Source organism: Anabas testudineus, chromosome 16 (genome assembly GCF_900324465.2).
Source record: "Anabas testudineus chromosome 16, fAnaTes1.2, whole genome shotgun sequence".
NCBI lineage: Eukaryota > Metazoa > Chordata > Actinopteri > Anabantiformes > Anabantidae > Anabas > Anabas testudineus.
The window spans coordinates 11,254,831-11,282,812 of NC_046625.1; the positions used below are offsets into that span (position 1 = coordinate 11,254,831).

A 27,982-nucleotide genomic window follows, 5' to 3' on the forward strand; every position below is an offset into this window, starting at 1 on the left:
GGTCAGACAGTTACTGAGTGTTACTCAATAATAGAAAATACATCATTATGGCAAAGCTTAGAAGTGGCGTACATTATTAATACTTACAATTAACTATGTCATTAATTAAAACTACTGTGGCAAAAGTAGCAATCACCTACCATGGTGGGGAAATACACAAATTATTAGTTCACAAAGACTTGAAATGCCAAAAGTAAAAGTGCATTTAATGCAGAACTGCTGATTTTACAACAGTGAATATAATATTACTGTATTGTTGATAAACTGGACCAATAATCATGGTATAGGTCTTACATTAGATTCTAAAAGTGACTCAAGGTTGTTAAAGTGTAAATTAAGTGGAGTGAAAGTACTAAACCTGCCTCTGAAATATATTGAAGTTGAAGCATGAAGTACTGTAGCAGAAAATACTCGAGCAAATACTTGAAACTTGTACTTATTTACTTTCCACCACTACACTCATTTCACATTTTTAGCAGTATTTTAACAAGTACAATACATCCCTCTTCTACAATCTTTAAGTACCGCAAAATTGGACATATTTACCTGTACTTGTAAGTATAGTTAAACATGTACAAGTACTTTCCAGTTGCAGTAGTTCAGCCTGTGTCGCTTAGTCCCGCCTCTTTGTCTCGCAGCAGCCAATCAGCTGAGAGAACCCTCCACTTCCTGTCCTTCATTAGCACACATGTGTGCTTTCTGCTATCACCTCCAACAACACGAAAAGTGGCAATAATCGCCCCTGAAAATGGTCCACTTCACCAGAATCTGTTTCCGAAAGGTAAGCACTGTAGCAGAGCACATTTTAGTTTTTAGGGATAACTTCAGCCAACAGTAGAGGTCCGCTAACATTTGTAATGGTTAGCTAGTTCGTTAGCTTAGCTGTGTGGCTGTTGCTAACAGATACTGTGAAAACATCAACATAGCCTAACTAGTTCTTCTCTCAACGTGATTAAATAACATTATAAAATGCTATTAATAAAACTACTTACCACTTTGAATATTATTTATCAAATGATAGATATTATTAAATGTGAGGAAAACAGTGACAAAAGTTCCAAACTCAAGCTCCACTTACCTTTTCCCTGAGCTTTCAACAGTCATGGGGATGGATCCTTTTTATGTAAGCTAAGGAGGACTGCTTTTAGGACTACTTGTACCTATTGTTGGCTTAAGAGTGTGTTTTTGACCCTGGGAATAGCGGCTTGTCAAAACAACCATTTGAGAATGTAAGCGATAAGTGAACCTTGAGTTGGGGTTTTGTTAGACAACATGATAAATTATAATTTATTTGACAAAATGAGGAGGGTTTCATTGCTCTTGGCTGCAGAATGTATCTTAGATGACCCAATAGATACTAGGTGGCATTGTTACTAATAAACCAGTGTATTAAATGTTCGTATTTAACCAGTGGTCCTTGAGATACTCAAGTAATTTGTCAGTGGTTGCATTTGTATGGCTTTAGCCCTTAAAGATAACCTTCCAATCTGGTGGAAATTACACAGCCAACTTCAGCCCTTTGGTTGAAACGTAACACAACTCTTTTTGTCTTTACTGCAGTATGGAAACTTTGTGGACAATCTCCGTCTGTACGTCCGTGGAGGCACTGGTGGCATGGGTTTACCTCGTCTTGGGGGACAGGGCGGGAATGGTGGAGATGTTTGGGTGGTGGCCACAAAGAACATGACGTTGAAGAGGATCAAGGACAAATATCCCCAAAAACGTTTTGTAGGTGGAATAGGAGGCAACAGCAGGTTTGTTTCTCCAAATGCAACCCTGAGATTAGTTTCTACAGTAGATGCTAACCTTTGCTAGCATACCCTCCCTGTCAGAGCTCATGAAATTACTTTATTTACAGTGTTCGAGCACTGAAAGGAGACCGGGGGAAGGACAAGGAGATCTTTGCTCCTGTTGGCATCACTGTCACCTCCGATGATGACAGAAAACTTGGTATGTCTTTGGTGTTGTTTATACACACATATACACATATAAAATAACTTAAGAATGAACAACAATGAAAAATCAAAATCATTAACCCATGGAGGTCCGGATTCAGAATCATACTGAAAATAAAAGTGGAAAAGTCAGATCACAGGCTCATCCAACTTCTGGGGAAATTCCTCAAGACAATTCAAAATGAGTCTCAGTAATGTGTATGTATGTGTGTGGGCTCCACATGCCTGTTTGCACTCCCTACAACTTCTGGGCGTGCTCCTGATGAGACAGAGTTCTCCTGAGGGATCCTGTCCTAGACCTGCATCAGAGAATCAGTCACATCCTGGACAGTCTGTGGTGCGACGTGGCATTGATGGATGGAACAAGACATGATGTCCCAGAGGTCAGTCCACAGCACCAATGCCTTCATCATGCAGGACCTGCTGATGGACTCCAGCCACATGAGGCCTAGCATTGTCATGCATCAGAAGGAACCCAGGACCCACTGCACTAGCTTATGGTTTTACAATGGGCCTGAGGATCTCTACCGGTACCTAATGGTAATCAGGGCGTGTCTGGCGATGGACTTGGACTTATACTGAAATGATTATTTGTTCCCTGTATTTTTTGAGTAATGTAGTATAAATGCCAGAAAATGTGAAGTGGAAGTGGAGCAGACATATAATGCTCCAGTGACAACTTTGCCTAATTTTCCTTAAACCATTCTCCCAGGTGACCTGAATGCTGAGGGCGATCGTGTGAGGGTGGCAAAGGGAGGACCTGGAGGCTCCTTCTGCTCTGCATTTCAGCCCGGTAGGGGTCAGGCCAAACACATCCGTCTGGACCTCAAACTTATTGCTGACCTGGGCCTTGTGGGGTGAGCACACAGACATACTATAGACACACTTTAGCTGAGGCTTAAATTGTGACAAATATTTTCCTAATTATCACATTTTGTGTGTATGTATGTGTGTGTGTGTGTGTGTGTGTGTGTGTGTGTCACCATCAGGTTCCCAAATGCAGGAAAGTCCTCTCTCCTGACAGCCATGTCTAATGCCACACCTCAGGTTGCCAGCTATGCTTGTATGTACATAAAAACTATACATAATTAATCTGATACAAGTGATATTTCTTTACTTTTTTCAAATTGCTTCTGTATAATCTTTATTTCACAGTCACAACTTTAAAGCCAGAGATTGGCAAACTGATGTATAAAGATTATAAGCAGGTAAGGAAACGCAAATTAGTTTTTAGATGCAACATGTTTTAACAATTCACACTGTACATTGATGAGAGAACTAATTTTAAGTGTTGTTCTCTGTCTCTCTGGCAGATCTCCGTTGCTGATCTTCCAGGCCTGATTGAAGGAGCTCACATAAACAAAGGAATGGGCCATAAGTTCCTAAAACATGTGGAGAGGACCAAGCAGCTGCTGTTTGTGGTGAGTAGTAACAAGTGTCTAAGCTGACTTTAATACTGCAATTTTAAATGGCTGGTCATCATGTTTGTGTTTGCCTGGCTCTATAGGTAGATGTCTGTGGTTTTCAGCTGGCTAGTCAAACACCATTTAGAACAGCATTTGAAGCTGTGCAACTTCTCACCAAGGTGAGACTGATAATTTAGGAAACTTTGCCTTCATGACTGACTCTGACTTTAATCTTTATCCATCTGTCTTGTGAACTTTTTATTTACCTCTTCCATTTTCCTATCCCCCTTGTCCTCAATCACTCAAGGAGTTGGAGTTGTACAAACAGGAGCTTGTGTCAAAACCTGCTCTTCTGGTGGTGAATAAGATGGACCTTCCCGACGCTCAGGACAAACTACAACAACTGAAAGAGCAACTACAAAACCCAGATGGTAAATTTAAAGAATGGTGCTATACTGTTGATATCTTGACACATAATTCTGCTAATAAATGAAAGTTTAGTTAAGAGTTTATTACTTAACATTACAGACTCTTTAGTCTCATCGCAAACATCTCTGTAGGGCGAGTAAGTGAGGATCATTTTGTGGCATCAGTTTGATATGTGTGTCAGTGGTATAGTAGTGTTAAAGTAAAAAAGCAGTTAGACAATTTAGATGAAGACAGGATGACGAGTTATAACTAGGAGTCAGTAATGATACCCAAAAGAAAATCACAATGTTGTGTATTGCCTAGAACATATAAACTAAACAGGAGTGTAATATTAGTGGGTTTTTGTTTAGTTAAGCTGCAGCCACTTTAACTGTTTTCTTTTACAACTGCAGATTTTTCTGATCTGTTGCCTGATGACATGATACCAAAGAACTACATAACCTTCAGACACGTGGTTCCTGTTTCTGCCACCACGGGGTTTGGCATCGAGCATCTGAAAAGCTGCATCCGAGAGTCGCTTGATGAAGACGCAGCAATGGCAATGAAGGCCATCCATCAAGAAAGACTGCAGGCACTGAGGTACCAGTCACATGAGCATTCGTGATAGATGGACATCTTACTGATTTCAGTGGGACCTTCAGTCTGCAGTACCAGATTAGTCTTATTCTGTCTGCCAGAAAGTTCAAGCTAGAGAGCTGGAACACTGTGGAGGTAAGAATGATTTACATGTGGCAACAGAAACTGTTCAGCTTCAGTGCAGACCTGTGTGAAAAGTGACAGAGGATCATTTTTGTCATTAACTGTCAACATCACAGCTGATAACAGTGTGTTGATGAAGCTATGACATTCAGTATTATGAGCCTCCTCAAGCTGGAACTATGTCACTTATTTGGTGAGAGCCTGTAAAACAAGGTCTCCTTATTCTGAGATGATAAACTGGCCACATAAAAGCCATTTGAAACTGATTTGTATACCTTTATACAAAATGAGCAGCTATAGAGGCAAATGCATGAAATATGCAGAATGCTCAGCTATCGTAAAAGAGAGTGCAGGTAAACAGCCAGTACTTTTCTATTTCATTAGATTACATTCATCGAACGTATTTATATTTATTGTATTTATTATAGTGTGTTGTATGTAGATTTGTAATGATCACACAAGCATGCAGAGAATTGTATGACCCTGACAAAGAAATGTAGATGAATCACATCTGATTAATCTGATGCTCGTGCCACTAAGTAACTGTTGGTGCATATTTACCATGTTGTAATATAAAACAGTTAATAAATAGAGGCAGTTTTGCAGTAAACATGTAGCGTTTCTTTTCTTCTGTAATTTGGCAGCATAAACAGGTGTGTTGATGAAAGTTTTATTTTATATTAAATATATTACAATGCTGAATAATTAAGAGGAGAAAAAATATGGGTTTTGATTTTTGCATCATCAGTCTGTACAGCATACAGCCCAAAATAGAAATTAAAAAAACACAGCAACTGCTATTATTTATATTTGAATTAGTACATGTTGTGGGGTTTTTAAGGTTCCCAGAGCACAGTGCCGATGAGTCTGGCAGGACAGGACCACGTGATTGAGACTGGATGGTTGGTGTGCTCCAGTACACAAATACATTCAAGTCTCTGGTCAGACAGAGATGGACAACTCATCTGTGTGGATGTTTGGCAGAGTCGTCCTGTTGGCTCATGTCAGTCCAGTCGTGTGCCCAGGTAGAAACAGCAGATATGTTTACAGGAAGATTGACAGCTGTGCAATTACAGAAATCACATCATCCTTACTGGAGAGTGCTCAGGGTGTCGTCCAGAGTAATGTCCATAACACCCAGAGAAATGTCTCACCATGGCACAGTATCATGATGTTTAAAATATGACTCACTGACATAATGCTCTCCACAGCCTGGGCCATGACCGATACTTTAAGAAGATCAGAGCAAAGACGAAAGCTCTGGTAGAAGGCAAATCATGATCCCATACAGATGTCATTGACGTCTATCCAAACCTGTAGGATACAGATCAGCATGTGCCAGAGGAACGTCCTAGGACTAATTACCAAAAAAACAAAAAAAAAAAACATCTCCATTTAAACTCAAACACACGTAATTACAATAATGCACTTAAATACTGTCTGAATACCGGTAGTTGCTGAGAAAAGAGTGAACGTTACAAAGGTACTTACTAAAAAAAGATACTAGTAGCAATATTAGTCCAGTATTGTTATCATAATTACCTATACAGACCTAATGCATACATGATTTACAAATGAACAAGTGCCAACACCTGAACAAAAACTAAACAGTGAAATGACAAACAGGAGGCCTTAAGACAACAGTATCTACACAAGGTAGAGCAATGAGTTGTAACTGTACAAAGAACTTGCTTTTGACCGATACAGGATTCATTTGTTCACATTAAATAGCTGTACTGGTATGAAACCAGTCGAATCACAAAGACACCAGTCATTTTAAACCCTGTGATTTCCTGCCATGACTTTGCTAAAACAGTGCTGTCTGGTGGTTCACAAACCCATTAATTAGACAACAGCACTAGGCAAATGATGGGGAAGTCCTTCAGTGACATGCTTGCTTCCCGTTATGGACTCACAAACAGCTTACCAGAGGAATAACTTAATTTGATATAGAACTGTCATGCTGTTGGTCTTCACAAGCTCAAACAGCAAGCACTGTACAGCATAGTTAATCATTTACAAGGCTAAATATCTCAATCATCACAGCTAAGCCCGAAAAGCACATTTCAGTCACAGCTTCAAGAGTCTTGCAGAGTTAGGTTGTCAGCCACACTCACGTTATTGACTTAACTTTGACTTTATGTTCTCCGACCGTGAAAACAGAAGCACATTGGTCTCAAATGCCTAAATGTGGGATCAGGAGAAACTAAATACATCTTAACATTATTAATGGGAAATTTCCAATTTACCTCATGAGTGAAAAGTGGCACCACTAACTACACCAAACACATCTCAACCCATTCATTTCCTTCAGGAATGGAAGGTTAAACTTAAATTAATAAATCAATACGATCTCAGGAACATTCTCACTGTGCCACGATCAGCAGCTTCATCAGTACATCCTGCCTTAATGTCTGTGACTTCCTCACAAACATGGATGAAACCAGTGCTGAAATAATCTTAAAAAAAAAAAAAAACACTTTTACATTCTGCTGTGCATGGAGAAAGCTATAGAAGTCAGTCACACAGAAAGAAAGCCAGAGAGGAAAAATGAGGACAAAAAGGACTGCGGGTTGTCTACATTTATCTACAGAGATCTGCCTCTGTCTACGACACATTACAGCAGGAAGAAGATCTTTTCCTCTTTCAAAATAAAAGCAAAAACATACTCTGTGTGTTTTTTTTACTATACATATTTACAGACAAACAAACGGAGGGGCGGATGAGCAGGTGGGGGGGTTAATGTTATGAGTTAATGGGCTATAACGGGTAATAAAATATTAGTTATTAATAGTGGAGAGAAGTCGTCTAAGCTTACAGAGGGTATAAAATCACTGTCCCCTCGCATGCTTTCCTTTAGATCCGACTGATGGTCTTGTCTTTTTACTAGGAGGAGGTTGCTGATTAACAGGGTTGTGTCATGCATACAGTGTTGTAGTTTCTACAGTAATTCACGTGCGTCAGAATGATGCAACAAATCCAGCGATGCAATGTGAAAGATGACCTGCTCCTGGCGCCACTGCTCAGTCTGAGCTCCAGCTGATCTGGAGTGGACGTGGAGCTGGTTTCTCCGCCGGCAGTCTGCATTGTCTTGTAGAGATCCACTCAATCTAGACAGCCTTGGAGATGCTTGTACACACTAACTCTGCCTATTTCCACTCTAGTGGGGGACTCTGTCTCTTTCCCTTTAGTTGCTTAGAGTCAATTTTGTTTCATTTTTGTGCTTTTTTTCATTCATAGAAAAGGAGACAAGTGTAGTTCCTTCAGGTCTTTGTAGAGTGGGTAAGACAGCTGTTATATTGAAGTCTCCCACAACTGAAGAGAGAAGATGGAGGGGGAAAGAGAAAGAAAAAGAAAGCAAGTTTTAACATTAGCCACAGTTCACTGTTGGTCAGTCACTTCTCTTCTGACTTATTGTACAGAGATTAAGCTGTTTGTACTTATCTTATTTGATCTTTTTATTGCAATAAAAATTACATTAGGCTCATTCTTTAAATCACAGTTCTCATTAGCACTGTTTCTGTGCCTCTTGTTTTCTTTTCAGAATTATTAACACATCGCATCACAAATTAAACCAATGACTTACCTAACTACTGAGATCAGACTACACAATATCTTCCTGGGAATGTCCTGACTTGACAAACGTGGCATTTGTCTGTCTCACTATGTCACAACCCAGGCAACAGGCAAATAAACTGCACATACAGTTTTTTTATTTAATCTATTCTTGGAGAACCTGGATCTGCAGCTCGAGTTGGCTGCTGATCCAGGTTCTCATTAAAAATGTTATTTGTCAGCATCTGTATATTAAGATACTCAGTGTCCATTATAACCCGCCCTCTCGTGTGCAGACTAGTACAGAAAAATTACTGTATTGAAAGTCAGTCATCATAAATCTTGTTTACGATGTGGTTTTAAATTAAATAATGGGTGCATGATGGATACTTGCCCTGGCACTCTGCCTGTTGGCTTTCCTCTGGTCGTCTGGGAGAGGGGGCATGGGGTATGGGTACCTTCTGCTGGATGCAATGGATCCTGTAGAGGAGGTGGGAGACTTGGCAGGGGATAACGTCCTATGGAAGAGAAAAGGGGACATCATTAAATAGGGCCTCTACTTTTCCAGTTGGTGTTGGATTAGGTTGGCCAAAGGCACAGAGGGATAAATGAGGTTAGAGCCAGGAAGTTGATCTAATGTTAGATCTGTGACTTTGGGCAACATCCTGCTGGAGCTGCTCTTATTATTCAGCTTTCACCTTCCTGCATAGAGGTTGCTCTTAAAAGCTCTTATTGCTGCTCGAGAGACAGATTATATAATCTGTTACAAAATACACATGTGACCATAGCTCAGCTTTTAGGGGCAACCTCGGTGCACAGTATGTACCTCTGTACACAACAGTGCACAGTTCCCAGCAGCGGTGTGGGCGTAGTCGTTTCCTGTAACTCACAGGTTTCACCCTGCCGCAGAATTACTTCTTCATCATCAAACACTGTCACACAGTCAGCCAGAACTAGTAAATTTCCACCTTTAGCCACTGTTAAAAAGCATGCTGCTAAAGTTGACGTCTATGTTCAGCTGAGCTGGTGTGTTTTCTAAAACAATTTTGAGTGGTTAATTAAAGAATGCTGGGAGCAGTAAGTTTGTTGAGGCGACTGGGACGACAGACCAGACCGGAGCTGGGTGAGAACGACAGACTGGGAGAATCAGAGGTAGTCCAGTGAAGCAGTCATTGAGAGCCTGCCCCATGTACAGTGGATTATTTACATTAAATAAAATACCTGGTCAGTGTGATGGAAAGACTGGAGAAGTCAGCTGAGCTACTGGTTCCAAAACTACTTTAAATAAAAGCCTTAAAATCACCATCTCTTGAATTATGAGCCATCATATCAGTCCTGTGAATGTAAATCTGTTGTCTTGTGGCCATTATATTCTAGGAAATTAGTTTATAAACAGTTTTCCTGTTTGTTTGTTGAGTCAGAACAATCCTACTGCTGTATTAACATTTGTCATATTGTTGCCAACAGGAAAAACAAATCATTCACTGCTTTGTGAATATAGCAACATATTTGTTTATGTCTATCCCCACCAGTGCTGCTTGATAATAAAGTGTAAACTTTGTGGTTGTTATCTTTATGCAGAGCTAGTTTGACTGGCTCAGTCTTTTTGCATAGCCTGCCTCTTATTTACTAAATAAATAAATTAATTGTGCTAGTATGGTTGTTGACGTTATCTTTACTACAAATTATGATCATAATGCTTTTTAGTTTGTGATTCTGAAAGCTAAGTTGTGAAGTAGTCATACTGACACAGCAAATTTGGTAGTTTCTTTATTTTGTGCCTCAGTCGTCGTTCCCACATGATGGGTTGGACTATCAGGCCTGTTTTTTGTGGGTGTAAATGTCTTTGTTGGATCTCTGCAAAAGAAAAATATCAAGTTATTACTTGTTCCAACAGATGCTATGACCACTTCATATAAAAGGGTCTAAGGTTTTATTTCTGGAACCAGGGCTTCCTGATATAAACCTCCACATCTCTCCATTTTTTTGAGTATTTATTTTATCCTTATCAGATTGCAAGAGCAGGAATGTGCTCCTTGACATGAAGGTTTAGATTACTGTATTAATTGGCTGAAGAAACAGTTGATGCACCAACATGGGACTGGCCCTCTATGGTGGCAGCGTGTCCATGGGCTTCCTCATTGTGATTATCTATAGACCTTGAGCACACTCAAAGAGGTGGTCTACAGTTTGTCACAGCAGCACAGTGATGATGTCAGAGCAGCACCCCAAAAAGGTTGGCACAACTATGACATCACACTGATGTGAAGACATGTGAGGTCACTGGGAACGAGGCAGGGCCGACACACAGACACTGTCAAGACAACACTGAACATGCAGAAGTAAAAAGTGACTGAGGGGTGAAGCAATGGAGAGGGTAAGGAGAAAATAGGAATAAAATGACTATTATGACTGTAACACTAGCAGAGGCAGTATGTGCCATGTTTGCATCAATACACCACAGCTGGAAAAAAAATGTGCATACATCTGGTAAAAAGAAAAATCCTCACATTTAAACTGGGCAAAAATATGACATAATGTAAAGCAGAAAAACCTTCTTTTGTCTTTTCCTCTTTTTAAGTGCTCAGCACCAACCTCTTTTAGGGACTGCGATATTCCAGCTGATATATATTCACTGATATTACTTTTAAAGTGCTCAGATTAGGGCTGCTTCTTAGTTTCCCTGATCAATGCAAAAAAATCAAACCAAAGGGGGTTTAAGACAAGCGTGTGGGGTACAGGACATGATCTGAGGTAATACCTAAGGTAAGGTCCTTGAGTGTTTTTATTCACATCTTCTACCCATTTAGTTACATCATAAAACTCTGCTTTGAAGCGAGGGGTTAAATACCTGTGGGAGGGGACAGGAGTGATGGACACAACACAAGGAGGGGGAGAAGAGAGAAAAGGAGGGCAGGAAAAGAAATAAAAAGGGCAGAAAATCTCCAGAAATAAGCAAGTGTAAGGGGGGAAAGGGGGGAGAGGGAGAGGAAATATTTTAGGAAAGCAGAGCAGAGAAATCCTGAACAAACACCAAGATGCAATTGAGAATATGGTGAGATGACGGACAGACCTGTGTGTGGTTTCAGATGAAAACAGCATCATGGAAATCACAAACAACTGTGTCGTGAGCTACAGGCTCAGTTGCATATTGGTTACATGTCACATCATTCCAAGCGGTCAGCTTCTCACCACTCAGTCAGTCTCATGCTTGAAATGAGAACAAGTGCGCTGCAGACTACTTCAAATGCCAAGACCTTCAAACCCACAAACAAACCAACACGCCAGGCTGGGAGGATGCACACTGTTAATTGTTCATTCACAGTCAACAGGCATTAATGCAGATACTTTAATGGATCGCAGGCCATGAGTAAAGACTTAGATGTGTGGTACAGCCTCAAACGCCAGACAAGAGACAATGTGAGTGCAATTTAATCTTTATACCACTGTCCACTACAAAACCTAAGGGAAGCATGCGTTCTAAAGTTAAGCTAGTTATTTACAGTTACACCACACCTTCAATGGATAGGGAAGATGTTTTTATTTTCTTATTGTCATCATTGATCTAATGAAAAGACCAAAGATCTATTCATCCTACTAGAACATTGTTGCAGTCAAAGCTGATGTCAGATATTTTTTGTTGCTATAGACCTTCACTGAATTAGGTCTAATTAACTATTAGAAACCTATTGATGAGCCAAACGATTGCAGGTGATGACACGTCCCTACCAATGACACAGGCAAGTTTACTTTGAGCCTATGTCGATATGGTGGACATACTCCAGTACAACAAACATAATTTAAATCACAGGTAAAAATAGATCCCATTAAATAAACTATTTACAATTTAGATTTATTAGACTAACATTTTAAAAAGTTACACTGCCCAGTTGTTATAGGGTTTAAAGACATCACTGAACCTTTTTTGAACAATGACACTTTTTATTTGTGATATATTTTTGGAGATTTATATCTTCGGCATTAATAAATGTGCCACAAAAAGTACGTTTTGAAACAGAGAAATGATTTTGGTCTTTTCATGGGGTTTGTTGACATAAAATACTGTATATAATATTAAAGAATAACACCTGCTTTTGTCCTTTGAAACACCAAATTTCCACTACCCATATCCCATTTACAACTTGACCAGTTTCCCATCAGGAACTTACTCTGTGGAGTTAGAACGAGCGCGGAATTTCTTTCCTTTGAGCTTCTTGCGATTACCACTCAGATTTCCTGGAGAGAAACAGAACATAAACACACACTTTAAAACAAATACACTGCATTTAAATGGTGTACTGGGAGGAGTGTTTAACGCATGTAAGAAAAATGTATGAGGGGAGCTGCAATGTGTCTGTTTCTCAAAATAAATAAATAAATAAAACGCTCAAGCGACACAATGACCTCTTTCTCATTTTAATCACATTGTGGCTTTTCCACAATGTGATTTAAATTAATACGAGACATTTCAATTCAACTCTTATTGATTTGTGCGTTACCTTGCCACGAGTTGCTCCTCGGTCTCCCGTTTTCACAGATGTCAGAGATGTGTTTGGCATCTGGGATTCTCTCACTCCATGAGTGGGACAGCCCATTGGATCTACACACACACACACATATATGTTATGGACAAATATACTGTCAGTGCAGCATTGTCCTTCAAAGCTAAGGTATTAGAAATTATGCAATGCTGTGCTGCTTTTGTTTTACATGTAGAAATGTGGGAAGATCTGAGGTAAATGAAGGAGATAAAGATAGCATTGCAGCAGATGGCAGAAGTGAGTGACATGAAATTGAGTAGGGAGATTTTTTTCTGCTCAATTTTTCTTTGACAAAATGTTCTTTGTGTTGAACATTTTGGTTCACTTTGAAAAGACATATGAATGAACGCCGTGATAACAAAAAACATGCATACACATGAGCACTGAACACTAGTGATTCAGAGACTGCAACGCACACGTACAGACAATAGCCAGCAAGTGAATGAATGGTGAAGATGATGATGAAATGGCACACCTGAAGACAAACAGTGAGATGTTCTGGGAAATGGATGGCAAGGAGGGAGTGGTGAAAGACAGGGTGCAAATCTGCAGGTGAGACAGGCAGGCTGACCTCTTCTTGGAGCTGCAGCCGGAGTTTGTGCTGACACCCGGAGGCATGTCACTGTAAAATGAGTCAGCATCCCCAGGCTTTGTTACATAGTCGCCTGGAGGCATTTGCCTGGAAATACGGAGGAATACTTTTAGATAGAAAACACCTTCAAATATTCTTACAAAGTGAGCTTTAACTTCTTATGGTGTAAAACAAGTAAATTATCTATATATCTTGAGTATGTTAACCTGAGGAACTGTTTCACATTTCTTAGAATAGCCTTTCACAATTTGCTAAAAACAGATGCATGTACAGGGTATTCAAAATGCATCACTATATATTATACAAACTTACTAACTAACTAACAATAAAAACTAACAAAAATAATTGTGTAATGACTTTTGATATTTTAAATTTCTTTTGATTATAACACAACTACTTTTACTAAAATAAAATTTGAGTGCAAGACTATTTTTGGACATCAACACTATTACTTTTACTTTAATAAAGGATCTTAGTACTATAATTCTTCCACTACTAGAACTTTTGCAGTACAAAAAGGAAACTTCGTTGCTCCTTTGTTTCCCACCGATGACTCAAGTTTTGGATATTTTGAGAGAGAAAGAGCTCTGTTGCAATCAAAACTTGGTTTTATGCAAAAACACAGTTTGAAAAAAACACGTTAACAGAACAGCGACACATTTAAAAATAAAAGAATAAAAGAAATTTAAATGCAACACATGGAAAATAGCTTTAAAGTGGGCAAACCGGCAGAATCTTCTGTGAACCTCAGACTCAACATAACGTCTCTGCTTGTAGCTCCTGTGAAGAGAATCCAAAATATCCTCATCATGATAATAGCATAGCTTTTTTTAAATGTATTTGTAATTGACAAAAAGATTAGAGGTAAGTCTGAAATAATTAACATAATTGTGTTCTTTTTTTCTTTCCTAACATGTAAATCGTTGGTCTGAGCACTGGTTGAGATTCAAAACATCAAGCTTACAGGTTGCAGGGACACTTACTTGTAGCACCACGCTGTAACAGCGAGTATGAGGGCAAGGAACAGGATGGAGCCTACAATGGCCCCGATGATGATGTTTGTACTGGTGATACCTGAGACCGAGAAGCAGAGGAAAAAGAGAGGGGAGTGCAGAGCCAAATGTGTGTTAATTAGATGTGTTTCTCTTGTTTCCTGAATCATGTGGACACTTGGGGATACACAAACCACAAATCACTGCAGCAGAACACAAAAACACAGTACATTTAGCAGGAAAAGTGTAAAAGGAGAACAAGGGGGAATAAACGGAGAACAACTAAACTGCTGTCACCTTTGAGCACTTCTCTGGGGGAAATGTACATGTGCGGTAGGTTCCCATTCAGGAAAACATTCAAAAACTACTTATTTGTAACTCAATTTTAGTCAGAATTAACAGACGGAGAGGAGTTGAAGTTGGGGAAAGAGAGGAAAAGGGCCAGTAAATAACATCAAAGACAGGACAAATACAATGAAAAGGAATCTGACCTCAAGTCACTCCGTCAAAGACATCAGTCTGTCGACAATGAGTGTGAAAATAATGAAAAACAAAAAGAATGACGTGTATGGTTTAGTGAATACAAATACAGCTGGTTTTAATGAGCAGATATGAACCCAACAGAAAAGCTAAACAAAAATACAATGAATAATAAACAAACAAACAAAAAGCTTGAAATAAACAATATATTAACACATGAACTGGCGAAGGAGAACAGAGGCTGAACAGAGGCAGAAGGTAGTGAAAGTGCTAACAGCTCTACCTGAAACTAAGGTAGTGGGTCCCACCACGAGAGAACTGAGAGGTGACATGGAGTTACAGTCCTCTCCTGCCCAGCCCAGGTAACACACACACTTGAGCTCATTACTGCACACCTACAGCACAAACAGGAGAATAAAAGATTAAACAGTTAATAAAAAGACATACGGCTCCGTCCTATAAGGAAGTGGTAAACTAGATAAGCAGACAAGGATTGAAGATGATAATGTCTTTAATGGTGTGGCTACTGAAGTATCAGCTAGACACGCTAATTACTGACATTGTCATTAGCAGGAAAGCTTATAGGGCTATTTGATATGGATATACCTTAGACTAAATTAAAAAGGCTTATTAAGCATTTACAGCACCTTCATATTAATAGATACAAATGCAAATGTATTCCTGACTTACTGTCACACATCATTCAACTAGTCAAGTCTTTGCTCTAATATTAAAACTTGGTAACACAAGGAGGATTATACAGTATGAGAAAGCCAACATAACCCTAAAAGCAGCTGAATGGTGTATTAGTGTGTACCCCGTGTCCAGAGCAGATGGTCTTGTCAGTGGTCCCGGGGCAGGTGCTAAAGTTGAACTGCTGGATGGGGAGACATTTGTGATTGAAACAGATTCGGTCTGTCCCGCAGGCCGTCCCATCCTCGACATACCCCAGATCAGTGTCTCCATCAATCAGCACGTGAGCACCACTAAACAATAAATACGACTGAGTCACTTACGCAGCACACAATAGTATTAGTTAAGTAGAGAATAGACTGTTAGTTTAAGCTTTGAGAATCCGAGGGAATGTTTTTCTTCAGTACCTGCAGTCAAGAGAAGCGCTGTGTATAGCCACTGAGAAAGAGGTCAGCCCTCCCTGCAGCTCTCCCAGTCGTGGGGCTGGTGAGATGTTAGAGCACAGCAGGTACCCACAGTGAACATCCCTGAAGCACAAAGGTGTAACCACAAATGAGACAAGAGCCAGAACTGCATAGATTACAGTAACAGAAATCACTGACGTACTGTTTGTTACACTGGATCCAGGTGTCCTTGTCCTTCCCACAGTTGCCTTTTTCGGTCCCTTCAATGTTGAGCTTCTCATAACAGAACTTGTCTGCTGCCGTTGCCTCTGAGGGACACATGATACAAACAACAACGTTTTTAATCTAGGAAAATGTGTTACTATAGAGATGAAAAGAGATGTCTTTTTCAGATTTATCAATACAAAATCGATTGAATATAAGACTTACTCTCTCCCCAGATGTACTTGCACTGTCTGTCTTTGGTTTTGCACCTTCCATTGAAGCAGCGACCCTGTGGAGAGGATTATAGTGTCAAAACACCTGTGCTGAAGGAAAGGATTTTCTATTCTTATGTAAAATACATAAAAAAACATTATAAAACATCCCACCTGGTCCTTTTCACACGTGTAACCATCCATCTTGTGTACATTTGGTGGACACTGCAAAAAAACAAAGAAAACCATAGAGTTCCTCTGATGTGCTGTATGAGCCATGCAAATCCTGTGACATGGTGATTATTTCGTTTCTCTCACACAGCATCTGCAGCACACGCTCACCTGGCTTGAGTTGCCTGTGCAGTTTTCTGGGATGTCGCAGTCATTCACTGCATCTCGACAAACAACTCCCATGAACTCCATCTGCAGCAGGAAAACAATGAAGCTTAAACAAACTCTGAAAGTGATTGCAATTAGGTCTCATGTCAGGGGAGCAGGGGTTTAGTAAAATATTGTTAATCGTCTATCCAAGCAAACCTCAGACTCACCAACACTCATTTTGCTGTTACATGGGATGCGTCCATATTTCAAATTATACTATTTTATAACATTAAAATGCTGCCACATCAGTACAAGCCAAATATTGCTCCCTACAGTACACTGGGGAGAACAATTTTCATTTAAGTCAATAGTCTTCAGGAGCTATTGCTTCTGCTTGGCATCATGGTCAGTCAGTGTCTTCTGATGATGTGTAACTGTAATAATGTAACAGGCATAACAGTGGCCTGTTTAGTACCTGGCAATTGTTGCAGCAGAGTCCATTACTACACTTTGAGCCTTGAGTCAGGGTGCACTTGTTACAGCAGTTCTCTCCTTCTCTGGCACACTCCTAAAAAACACAGAGAAACAGGAACAGCTCTCAGTTGTTTAATTATAGTTTTTCTGTTTGTGTCTTTCATGCAAAACATAATCTCATCATATAATCCATTTTAACAGAACTCTATAATAACTGTGAATGAACTGTGATATCCCCAGTCACATTCTTTAATTAATTCAAATGACAAATTCCTTTCAGACAATATCTGACACAGCAGGTGGTTTTGTTGTTTACTAATTAGACCACTGCTATGATAAATAATAATCAAGTTAACTTTTTACAATACTGTCTCCCTTTTTGCATCCATCCCATTGAATTTAACTCACCGCTGGGCCTCCACAGTCACACTCCTCTCCTGGTTCAACGAAGCCATTACCACAGACCGGAGGGTCCAACAGCTGAGGGGCAGAACAGACATTCAAACTACAGAGAAAACACTGTTATATACTGTATGTATAGTCATGTTTGAGTATGTATGTCTAAGTACCTTCATAGGTTTGTTGAACAGACACGCTCCTCCACCACTGTTTAAGAAGTTATGGTACTCCTCCACACTGCAGTCGGAGAATCTCTTGGGCAGGTAGAAGCTGTTCAACACAAGCAGCATATTGTGCCATTAGTGTGGATCTTCACATAATAATGAGAAAGAGGGTTCTCTCACAAACACACATTGCAGGCAAACACTTGGTGTACCAAATGATGTAGAAAATACAAGTCTCAAACTGTTTACCCACATAAACCGACTTTTCATACTTCAGTTCTACACACAATGTCATAGAGGGCATGTCATTTCCAATTTTTATCTTTTGATTTTACTATAGGCTGTATGCAGAGCAATAAGTATACAAGTACAGAATGTCAAATGTAACTAGGGAAGGAAAAACAAAAGACAAAAATGAGACCACTTAAATCAAACACTTAAATGACAATAATTAAATGGAAATTATTGATGGGAGCATTCATGGGGAATTGTTATATATTAAATTGGAGCATGATACAATATCTTAAAATCAAAGTCAATTTAGTTCTGAGGAATGTCTTTCATTTAATCAAAGGTTTTTGACTGTCATTTTTAATAAAGCTGCATTACAGGAGAAACCAAACACAATAAAATTTCATGTTTTATCACAAGTTTACCATACTCACAGTTCAGAGGAGATCCTTACTATAACATGGGAGTAGATACAGCATTGCTAAATTTTGTAAGGATGTGTATGGAAATAAGTGCAAAATGTAGATGGACATAAGATGCATTTATAAATGCATTTATCAGTTTGCCCTAAAAATGAACCTGAATATTCTTTTGAACTGTTATTGCATTATAATTTGATACTGTGCCCTCTAAACAATCACTTATAGTTTCAGAGGTTCTCTGAACAGAAATAAAATTTTATGATTATCTTAAATGCCATTTGTGATTAACTTACAGTAGAAATATTAAGTCCAGCTTGACAACACCAGTATTTTACCAAATGTATTTTAGTCCACTTCTGTTCAAATGTTATGTGGTCATTCTGACACTGGCCAAAACCTGAAACGCCATTAAAATTACAACAACCACACCTCTGATTGTCAAAAGAACTCATCCAAAAAACAACGCAATAACAGACATACTCTCTGAGAGCTGAGTGTCAGAGGCTATGAGAGGTTGTTGCTATTTGATATGTAATGTGACGAAATGACTAAATGGAGCCACCTACAGAGATGATGGTTGAAAAACTGCACAATAATGATGCTCTGATGATTGGTGAGGACAATATTTCAGAAAGATTTCCTAAGCTGACCAGGTTTTTCATATGGGATCTGCACCTTTAATATGCCAGCGTTAAAATATGTCATGATCTTGCAGTGTTCATCAACAAAGGTAAAAAAAACAAAACATAAACAACTTAAATGCTGCACAGGTCAGCTGAAGAGTCTTACCACGTGGACTAATTCAATTCAAAAGATCAAAACACATATTATTGTGTATATTATAACTGTAGGAAGTAGATTTACTTGTGTGTGAAGGATCTCATGTATGAAAAAGTTTCTTGTTTCTTCATGCACACCACCTCTTTACTGTTGTGTCTGACACATTTCTGCAATACTGCTCAATTGTGCAGATTGATTAATTATTTTCCATGTCCATGGGTCCCTGTGATAGTTTACTCCAGACTATTATTAGAGTCAGATGTTTCTGTTACAACCTTTAAAATACATATTTTGAATTGGTTTGTATGTCAGAAGAAAACAGAAAGGAAATTAAAGAAAAACCTCTAAGAATAAAAATCCTAACTGAACCATAATGTCAGAACTGGGCTCTCTCTTGAGTTAGCATTAGGTGCAGGATTAGGATTTAAGACGCCTGAAAGTTGCCACACATACGAAATGGAAATTAAATTCTGTATATGAACAGACAGATTAAATCACAAGTAAACTCACACATACAAACACTCACACAGTCCCTAAACCCTGTGAAAAAGTGTGAAAATAGTTAGTAGTACTAGTCAGGTTAGGTAGATCACACATGCATGTGCTGAGGGTAAATCAAACTTCCTTCAATGGACATGGCTGAAGTTGCTCATTGAATACAAGTGTCTGAAATACCATTGATTTTATTTTAGAGAATACTGGGTCCATTCACAGAAGACAGGCTCAGAAGAGTTCACAGTCACCTGTCATCTGTCATGAAACCTCATCAGGGTCTGGACAGGGAGTGTCAGACGAGTGCAGTGTTGTTATAGGGAAATGAAGCAGACAAATATTGAGATGAGAATGACATTGCAGACTGTTTCAATCGGTAAGACGTGGGTGAAAAGAACTGGTGGAACCTCCTGACTTTTAAATGGCAGGATTGAGAAGGAGTCTCTCAGAATAATGAAATAAAAAGTTTTTTCTTGGTTGAACAGCCGGTGACTTTGACCAAAAAAACAAGGAATACACATTAAAACCATGTGAAATAATACAAAATGATGATGAAAAATACAGCCAGTGTATAATAAAGGGGCATCAAACTGTATTTGTTCATATCATTTAAACCAAAAGAGAAGCTGGGGCCACAGTGGCTGTAGTGCCTTTTAGGTGAAATGGGAAAGGTTGTGATGACTGACAACCCCTCCAAGGCAGCCAGCTGGTTCAAAACAACACAGGCAACGTTCTAGCCAAGCTTCTGCTCACCTGCTGTCCCATTCGGGATAGAGGGGGAATGCAAGAAGTATTTAAGAAGAGGAGTATACACACAAACACACATCACAGAACCTCTTGCAAACACACAACACACATAATCACACCCAAATGCTCATAGTGCGCAAGATGCACTGTTGCGCATCACTGTAAATGCACTGCAGATGGACACATACAGTTTAGGACAAACACAGTCATGACTGTTGCACGAGACCACATTAAACATACACAGACTGATTTATCACCTCTTCCTCTTCTTCTAATCTTAGCAAGCAACCAATTACATAAACACATTTCTGCTTAGAGAAACCCAGTGAAGTTACATAAATTCTGTGGTAAAATATGGAAAATAAACCTGGACTGGCACCTAGTGGCTAATTTGAGAACTACAATAACAATCAGCAATCTGATGAATAAAGGAGACGTCATTTTAGTGACCCACATATTCCACTGCAAAACAGCAACTTGATAAAGCAATTTAAAGTAACTTACCCAATATCATCCATGATACAGCCCGACCATCGATCGTCACATTTGCATTCACCTAAAAAAAAAAAAAAACAATTACAATTAAATTCATTAAATCATTACACTTTTCACTTTATAAGGACAATAAAAGAATTACTGTGCTGTAAAAATTACAGGTAAAATTACTTAAGGTTTAAATAAGTACCATTGAGGATCCTCTTTTTGTCAGAGAAGATGCCAATGTTCTGTCCTAGAGACTGAGCGAGGGTTATGGCCATTTCATCTGTTTTCCCGTACTGATAAAGAGACGGAGAAAGAAGGAGCAGGGAGAAATATAGAAGAATAACAGAAATAAAGACACAGTGTTGATGTGAAATAAAAGATTAATACAATATCAAAAAATGCATTTATAAATAACATATCATTTTAGAGGAGAAAAGAGAATGTGCATGATTTATCTGTATTTACGTTTGTAGCAATGAGAGTGGTGTGTTTCAAAATGTAGAGTTTCAATGATCTGTAATTGTGGTTTAAGGCTCACCTCATTTACTCCACCTCCCTTAGTGAGGGAGCAAACTCCTCCAATATAAGACGCTCCACCCCAGCTGCTGTGAAAACGATTCCCTCTGATAAACAGAAAAAGAGCATTAAGTGTAAATTTAAAAAGTGCAGAGGTCAAAGATAACCTTCTCAGATGTTCAAACTTACGAGAAGAGGTGAACAGAGTCACATTTCTCCTTGATGAAGTCTTTTCGATACTTCATGAACTCCTTAAGTGTCATCATTGGATCATCGTCGATGTTGAACTTGTTGTCAGCTGACCAGGTTTCCATGGAAACCAGCACAATCCGAGTATTGAGCTGTTCCTTAAAAATCTGGGAAATTAAGGTAAATTTAATATCAAAATGTAGTTGTTTAAAGGCATTACTGCTGCAAGTCCTTGTAGAACTAACACTGCCTGATCTATATTAAAACTGACAGACATGTTTGATATTCATCACCATCTCCAGCTGTTCATTATGACAGCACCAGTCAAACAGTCAGTATGATCAGTATGATCCTGCCACCAGACATCAGCACATTACAGGCAGCTAGACAGAGTCAACAAGGGTAACAGTCTGAAGGACGAAGCAGGAGCAAACTGGATGGTAAATAAAAATGTTTGCTTTCATAAGGTAGAAATCCTCTGGGCTCCTGGGCTAGACAGACGCTGTAGGAAAGGACAAGGGTAATCTTCTATGTTTAATCTAAATGCCAACAGTCTCAAGGTAAAGCTGACAGTACAAAACAAAGACTGTTTCACTGACTATGAATAGATGGTGTAACTATGAATTATTTTACAGTATATTTCTCTGTACTGTATATAGGCAACATTTAGCAATTATGTCCAAAGCATGGCTCACATTTAGCAAAGGTTCTGCTAATACAAAGAAATGAATGTGTACTTCCTGAACAGAACCTGCTTCATATGATCATCTTCAAGGGCACCATAGACACATGACCACACATGACCTTTTTCTAGGTTCACTGGCCTATCAGCTTACAGACATGACCCTGTAGCAGGTCAGATTTCAGTAACACAGCACACAGATGTGGCTGCAAATAATCGAACATTGAGATTTGTGTCTCAGTGCTGTTAAGATGCTTCAGTCCTCTAAAAACTCATGACTGGCTGGTTAATGGCTGTTTGCAGCATATTATGAGCTAGGGGAGGTTTTAAATGGAGAGAGTGAGGTTGGTTAAATGAGAAATTAGAGCAATGTGTGCTCAGTTCCAATACCTTGTGGCACGCTTTCCAAGAAGAGGATCAATACAATTCTTACCATGTCAGCCATATTGACCACTGACTTCGCATAGTTATTTGTGTGTCCAACCGAAAGCCGGTGCTTCTTATACTGCAGAGAAAGACAGAGGGAAAGAGACACACAGGAGAAAATAGAGAAACTACTGAGATACAATTCACAGTACATATTCATATATGTGGGGTAATTTATACTGTATAGTCTGTAATAATTGGCAATACATTACTTAAAAGCTTACCATCAAATGGTCATTGATCACCATCAACTCGATATATTTGGTCTCATCTTCTACACTGCGTGATACATGTGGAGCCTGGGAAAAACAACAGTTGCTTTAAATTAGAAACTTTTTTTCAGTTTATCAAGACTTTCAGAACAACACACAGAACACAAAGATCAACTTATGTTTCCTGTGTCACCAAGAAAAGAAAAGAAATGACAAATCAATAAGGATGAACTTTGCAAAGTTGAACTAGGTGTGCCTGTTCTCCAAATTCCAAACAAAGATGAGAGCAACTATGTGGGCTGAGAGACAGACAGCTGCAGACATCTGACTGTGCCTGAGAAAGGACAAGACTGCGAGCAGTCTCTACTCATGATATAAATATTTCATGAAAAAGAAGAAGTGGAAAAGAGAAGGAAAGAAGGGTGGAGAGCTGTTAAGTGGGAGGAGAGCAGGACACACTTGCTTACTCTTGTTTTAGCTTTATGAATTAAGATGGAGGATACAGGAGGGAAATACAGTAATCAGGTTTGGATAAACAGCACCTAGAGCTTAATTATATCTCTATCTAGTCTTACCTTATCTTACACTCACACAACCAAAGCAAAGTCAACATGACTCCATTAGCATCATTATGCTAATGATAACAAAATAAAAACAAATACACCTACAGCAGAGTCATACCTGTCTCTTTTTTCTCCTGTGAACAACTTTTGATCCTGGAAATGGAGGACTGGGAAAAGGTGGCTCTGGAAGATCACCTAGGAAACAGATTCAGCCGTTGCTATTGACTTTCAGGAACAGTGTCTAGAGTCAGACACACTTGTTTTGTTGAGAATAAATAAATGTACATGATTTTACTTCCATATATATTAAATGCAGATAAAATACACCATCTTACCGTTGATGAGATGATTAAATCCCTCCTGCCCTGCAGATTTATATATTATGTGGATGCGCACGTCATCCTGAAAGGCAAAAAGCAGATGAATTCAATAAACTGCACTTATTGGACATGTGCTGCAGTGTCTGATATGTAGACTTTCAGTTACTTTTCTACAAAGTGCACAAACCATTACTTTACTAGGGAAAAGAATACTGCCCTACCCATTCGTATGTCAAGAGGCTCATCTGAGGTAAAATGTGTGAGAAAAATTACATGTCTGCTAGTGTAGTCAAAATTTGGATGACAACAGCAATTACATTTTAGGGAATCACTTTAATATTTTTCAATTTTAAATGAGATATTTTAATGATCGCTTGCTTTACTGTTGTCACTACTTTTAATTTGCCTAGTATGTAGTTTTGTATTTCATGTGATTTTGATATCGGTCTATAGGAAGCAACTTGAGGAAATATAATATTTAGTACTAGTGAATATAAACAAGGCGAAAGGGTTAACAGCCTGTGAGACAGTGCGGGGGGCGGAAACACTCAGACAGGTCCGAGGCCACATCCTGTTGACTATGAGATCAACACCAACTACTGTACTTTATAGAAACAGCTTCAGTTTAGGCGTGTAAAGGAGGAACCGGCTGAAATGTCACCTTCTTCGCTGTAAAAACGACCGAACTGCTGGAGAAAAATAAGGTACTGTAATGTATGGTAAACACACCGTTACCGTAATAGACCTTAACTTTGAGGGGACGCAACAGGTAGCTCTAAAGCTAGCTAACGCTTAGCATCAGCTAGCCGGCTAATGTTACCGATCGTGCTACAGACAAGTTACGATTATGAATCTATTCGTTTAATGCATTACTTGTTCAATACCTTAGTATTCTGGGAATCTGTCTAATGACCAAAACAATCGTTGATATACAAACACGGGTATTAATGAATTGTACATAATATTTAGCTGACGGTAGCTGGTTAAACTACCCACATAATTAGCTAGCTTGACTGGCTAGGCTAATATTAATAGTAAAATGTCATACCAGTTAACTAATAACTAATGTTAATAATATAATAGTATACTAATGTATTCCTAAATAACGTTATTAGCTGTAGTGTAAAGTTAATCGCAAAATTGGTCTTGAATGAATTCATTATATTCAAGCCTTTATATATGTTCTTTGAGATGAAGTTTCCACAAAGCCACAGTCAGTCACTGCTGCATGCTGTCACCGAAATAAAGGTTAAGCATCTAATTCAATTGTGTATTGTGAAGCTGTACAGTCTGTGTAATGCACTGCAGTATAGACACTCTTGCTCTGGAGCCTCAGCCATCAAGTCATCCCGACTTTGTTTGCTAATGAAATTAGACCATTGTTTCTCAGGGACAGCAGATATTGGGTCAGTCACACACTGTGGTGAATAGATATACTGGGGGGTGGCCAGTGTTAGGTCAGTCTGTGGCACAGTTAAGCTTTCTTCACTACTTGTAATGGGGTCATTCAGATACATTTCTGTAACTATGCATTTTCCCAACATCAGGAGTTTTGTATACAGATAAATTATTAAAATAATTTTATGTTCCTACTCATTCCAACTACACTGACCACATCTTTCTTTTTGTCTGGTTCCTTTGCTTTATTTGTTCACACAGGAACGTTCGTTGTGGCCTCAGTTCCTGACAACACCAAACAACCATGTCATGCCGGGATATCCATGCCACCACTGCTTTTGCCTTCCTCGTAGCCTTGGTGTGTGTGGGAGGGATTGCTGTGGCAGCTTTAATCCCACAGTGGCGTGTAACGAGACTTGTTACATTTAATCGCAATGCCAAGAATGTCAGCGTATATGACGGGCTGTGGGCTAAATGTGTAAAACAGGATGGCTATTCAGGATGCTACTACTATGATTCAGAGGTATTATTGATAAATATCTTTTGTACTTCTGATTTTATCCTATCTGTTCTCAATAGTACTGACACCAATTATGCTTTCTTACATTTTCAGTGGTACTCTAAAGTGGACCAGTTGGACTTAAGGATACTGCAGTTCTGTCTGCCTGCAGGACTGCTACTCGGCTCTCTAGCTTTGCTGCTGTGCATGGCTGGGATGTGTAAGACCTGCTGTTGCTCAGACAAGCCAGAACCGGACATTAAAACTCTCAGATTCCTGGTCAACAGTGCAGGCTGTCACCTGGTGGCCGGGATGTTCTTGTTCCTGGGTGGAGCTATTGCCATTGCACCATCAGTGTGGTTCTTGTTTCGTACCAAGGAGTTGAATATCAGATATGACAACATTTTCTCTAATGGGTTTGCAGTATATGTGTCAATAGGCTGCTCTGGGGGGCTGATGCTAGCCGCACTGTTAATGTTCATGTGGTACTGTATGTGTAAGAAGTTGCCTTCACCCTTCTGGTTGCCTCTGCCCAACATGCCAAACTCTGTATCCACCCAGCCGCTCACTGCCAACGGATATCCTCCTTCCCCAGTTTATGCTCCTCAGCCCTTTCCACCGCAGGTCCTCAACCCTCCCACGGTGATTGACACACAGCCTTATGTGGCCCCCCAGGGTTATGCACAAAGTGTGATTGCTCCTGCACCACCCCAGGTGTACATGTCTCAGATTTCTCATCCTGATGGGTATGGGTCAGAAGTGGGAGGGGCCCAGCCCTATAGCTATGCTCCCTCACAGAGCTATGCTGCCTCACAGAGTTACGCACCCTCGCAAATCTACGCTCCTTCACAGGGCTATGCATCTAGTTACGCAGGCCACCGCTACTCCACCCGCTCACGGATGTCTGCCATAGAGATTGACATTCCTGTGCTGACACAGGGAGACTAGAGAGGCTATAACCTCAGCATACTGAAGCTATGTGTCCTCATACCACCATGACGTCACCACTGATAAAACTAATAGACTATGATAGATGAAAGTTAATAACATGAGCACCATTTACAGCCTCCAGAGAGATAGTTTTAAAAATTCAGTCAGTCTAAATCTGTGAAGTGCTGATTATAGAATAAAAGACCCCCGGAGGTTCTAAATGAAGGATGACATTTGCTTTGAAACAAAGATTACTAAAGCACTGGTGCAAACAGCTTTGTATTCTGATTAGCATTTTAGAAAGGGCAGAAAAGAGTTTGTCAGTCTTTTGTTATTATTTTATAAACCGTGCAGGACCACTAGACAGGAGCACCTCAATTGGTGAAATGACCAATAGACCAACTTATTATCTAGAAGCAAACAGTTACTAGCATTTGGTAGGTAACTTTAGATACATTCCCACTCAGACCTGAGATCCCGAAAACCCTTAAGCTTCCTGCCAAAAGACAGCTTGCCTGTGACAATTAAACATTTCTGCTGATTTTACACTATTGAGTCCACAGCTTACTGTTTGGAGGCCTTCTGTTAACACTACTGAATAAACACACTGTCACTAACTTTTAATTCTGTGTCACTAAGTAGATAAACTACTAACTACTAAATTTTCTTATTTTTATTTTTTGTATCTGTTATGAAATATAAATTGCTCATAATATCACAGTGCCCTAAAAAGAGCAGCTGTGTTAGTTTTAAATGCACTAATTATGTGAATGCTGCGAAAGTTTACATTGCCTTTAATTGATTTTGTTTAAATATATGTAGGACCTCTAACACACTACTTAATCACTCACTGTAACGTTTATGTTTTCTATTTGTCAAAAAGATGGCACTAAATCTGTTGATTGTGTTACATGTCATGTCATGACACAGAATTTGTCACTGTTACATTTTTATTTTGGACTTTATTGGCTAACAGAAATGACAGGAATGAGAGTGCTGATCATCTCTTCGGTTTGTCAGCTGATTATGATTAATAGTAAATCAGCTGAATCACCAGATGACTATGTGAAAATGTATTTTATTTTTTTCTGTTGTGCTTTGAAACTTGTTTTGCTACACTGTCATGTTTTTGTTTTATTAAAACAAAAATCTGAAGAAAATCTGTATACATCTATGTGTACCTCCTCTTATGATAGATTCAGCTGGTTATGTCTCCACATATCCAGTTTACTAAAGAATTGTGTTGTAGAAATGAGTTGTAATTTTTATTAATATAAAAAATAATTAACTATTATTGGAGGGTGTGTTCTAATTCACATGAATATGTACTCAGAATTATTCAATTAAATACTGTTATGTGCTGCAGAAAATGTGTTCTGTGCAGGTGAGGAGGAGGAGAGATCAGTCTTATCAGTAGAGAGAGCCGGGGGTTTCCCAGTTGTTATGTGTATATGCCACTGCATGATATGTAGTATGGTTTCTAAGAAGTGTCCGACAGATGGAGGCACTTGTGTGAATGTGGCCATAAATGGAAGAAGATCAAACCTACAGGCGGTAAAATAATTGAGTATG

At 39.2% G+C, this 27,982-nt stretch overlaps 3 protein-coding genes across 6 annotated transcripts in view; 2 read left to right on the plus strand and 1 right to left on the minus strand.

Annotated features, from left to right (window-relative positions):
• The first annotated feature begins 643 nt into the window (after positions 1-643).
• On the plus strand, positions 644-5,045 carry gtpbp10 (GTP-binding protein 10 (putative)). The gene is made up of 10 exons (XM_026371055.1): positions 644-781; positions 1,561-1,754; positions 1,859-1,950; positions 2,668-2,812; positions 2,945-3,018; positions 3,111-3,163; positions 3,269-3,376; positions 3,463-3,540; positions 3,669-3,792; positions 4,183-5,045. Exons 1-10 carry the CDS (start codon positions 749-751, stop codon positions 4,392-4,394), a joined length of 1,113 nt encoding a protein of 370 aa, XP_026226840.1. The 5' UTR covers positions 644-748; the 3' UTR covers positions 4,395-5,045.
• An 86-nt stretch (positions 5,046-5,131) lies between these two features.
• adam22 (ADAM metallopeptidase domain 22) overlaps positions 5,132-27,982 on the minus strand; it is a 52,370-nt gene continuing 29,519 nt past the window's right edge. Inside the window, exons 7-32 of one of the 4 annotated variants that reach the window (XM_026371053.1) lie at positions 23,599-23,665; positions 23,382-23,458; positions 22,713-22,787; positions 22,496-22,567; positions 21,381-21,547; positions 21,214-21,298; positions 20,878-20,968; positions 20,697-20,748; positions 17,527-17,626; positions 17,366-17,437; positions 16,959-17,051; positions 16,505-16,585; positions 16,337-16,387; positions 16,176-16,239; positions 15,949-16,054; positions 15,750-15,869; positions 15,467-15,635; positions 14,933-15,044; positions 14,161-14,251; positions 13,904-13,957; positions 13,061-13,264; positions 12,544-12,644; positions 12,214-12,280; positions 10,806-10,895; positions 8,439-8,562; positions 5,132-7,804 (exon numbers count right to left, since the gene is read on the minus strand). In XM_026371053.1, coding sequence (XP_026226838.1) covers positions 7,784-7,804; positions 8,439-8,562; positions 10,806-10,895; positions 12,214-12,280; positions 12,544-12,644; positions 13,061-13,264; positions 13,904-13,957; positions 14,161-14,251; positions 14,933-15,044; positions 15,467-15,635; positions 15,750-15,869; positions 15,949-16,054; positions 16,176-16,239; positions 16,337-16,387; positions 16,505-16,585; positions 16,959-17,051; positions 17,366-17,437; positions 17,527-17,626; positions 20,697-20,748; positions 20,878-20,968; positions 21,214-21,298; positions 21,381-21,547; positions 22,496-22,567; positions 22,713-22,787; positions 23,382-23,458; positions 23,599-23,665 — 2,406 coding nt within the window. In that variant the 3' untranslated portion in view covers positions 5,132-7,783. Of the gene's footprint in view, positions 7,805-8,438; positions 8,563-10,805; positions 10,896-12,209; positions 12,281-12,543; positions 12,645-13,060; positions 13,265-13,903; positions 13,958-14,160; positions 14,252-14,932; positions 15,045-15,466; positions 15,636-15,749; positions 15,870-15,948; positions 16,055-16,175; positions 16,240-16,336; positions 16,388-16,504; positions 16,586-16,958; positions 17,052-17,365; positions 17,438-17,526; positions 17,627-20,696; positions 20,749-20,877; positions 20,969-21,213; positions 21,299-21,380; positions 21,548-22,495; positions 22,568-22,712; positions 22,788-23,381; positions 23,459-23,598; positions 23,666-27,982 lie in introns of those variants that run through there. The other 3 variants (XM_026371050.1, XM_026371051.1, XM_026371052.1) reach the window with 3 other exon arrangements.
• On the plus strand, positions 24,146-27,704 carry cldn12 (claudin 12). Its single transcript, XM_026371056.1, has 3 exons — positions 24,146-24,287; positions 25,243-25,504; positions 25,595-27,704. Exons 2-3 carry the CDS (start codon positions 25,286-25,288, stop codon positions 26,426-26,428), a joined length of 1,053 nt encoding a protein of 350 aa, XP_026226841.1. The 5' UTR covers positions 24,146-24,287; positions 25,243-25,285; the 3' UTR covers positions 26,429-27,704.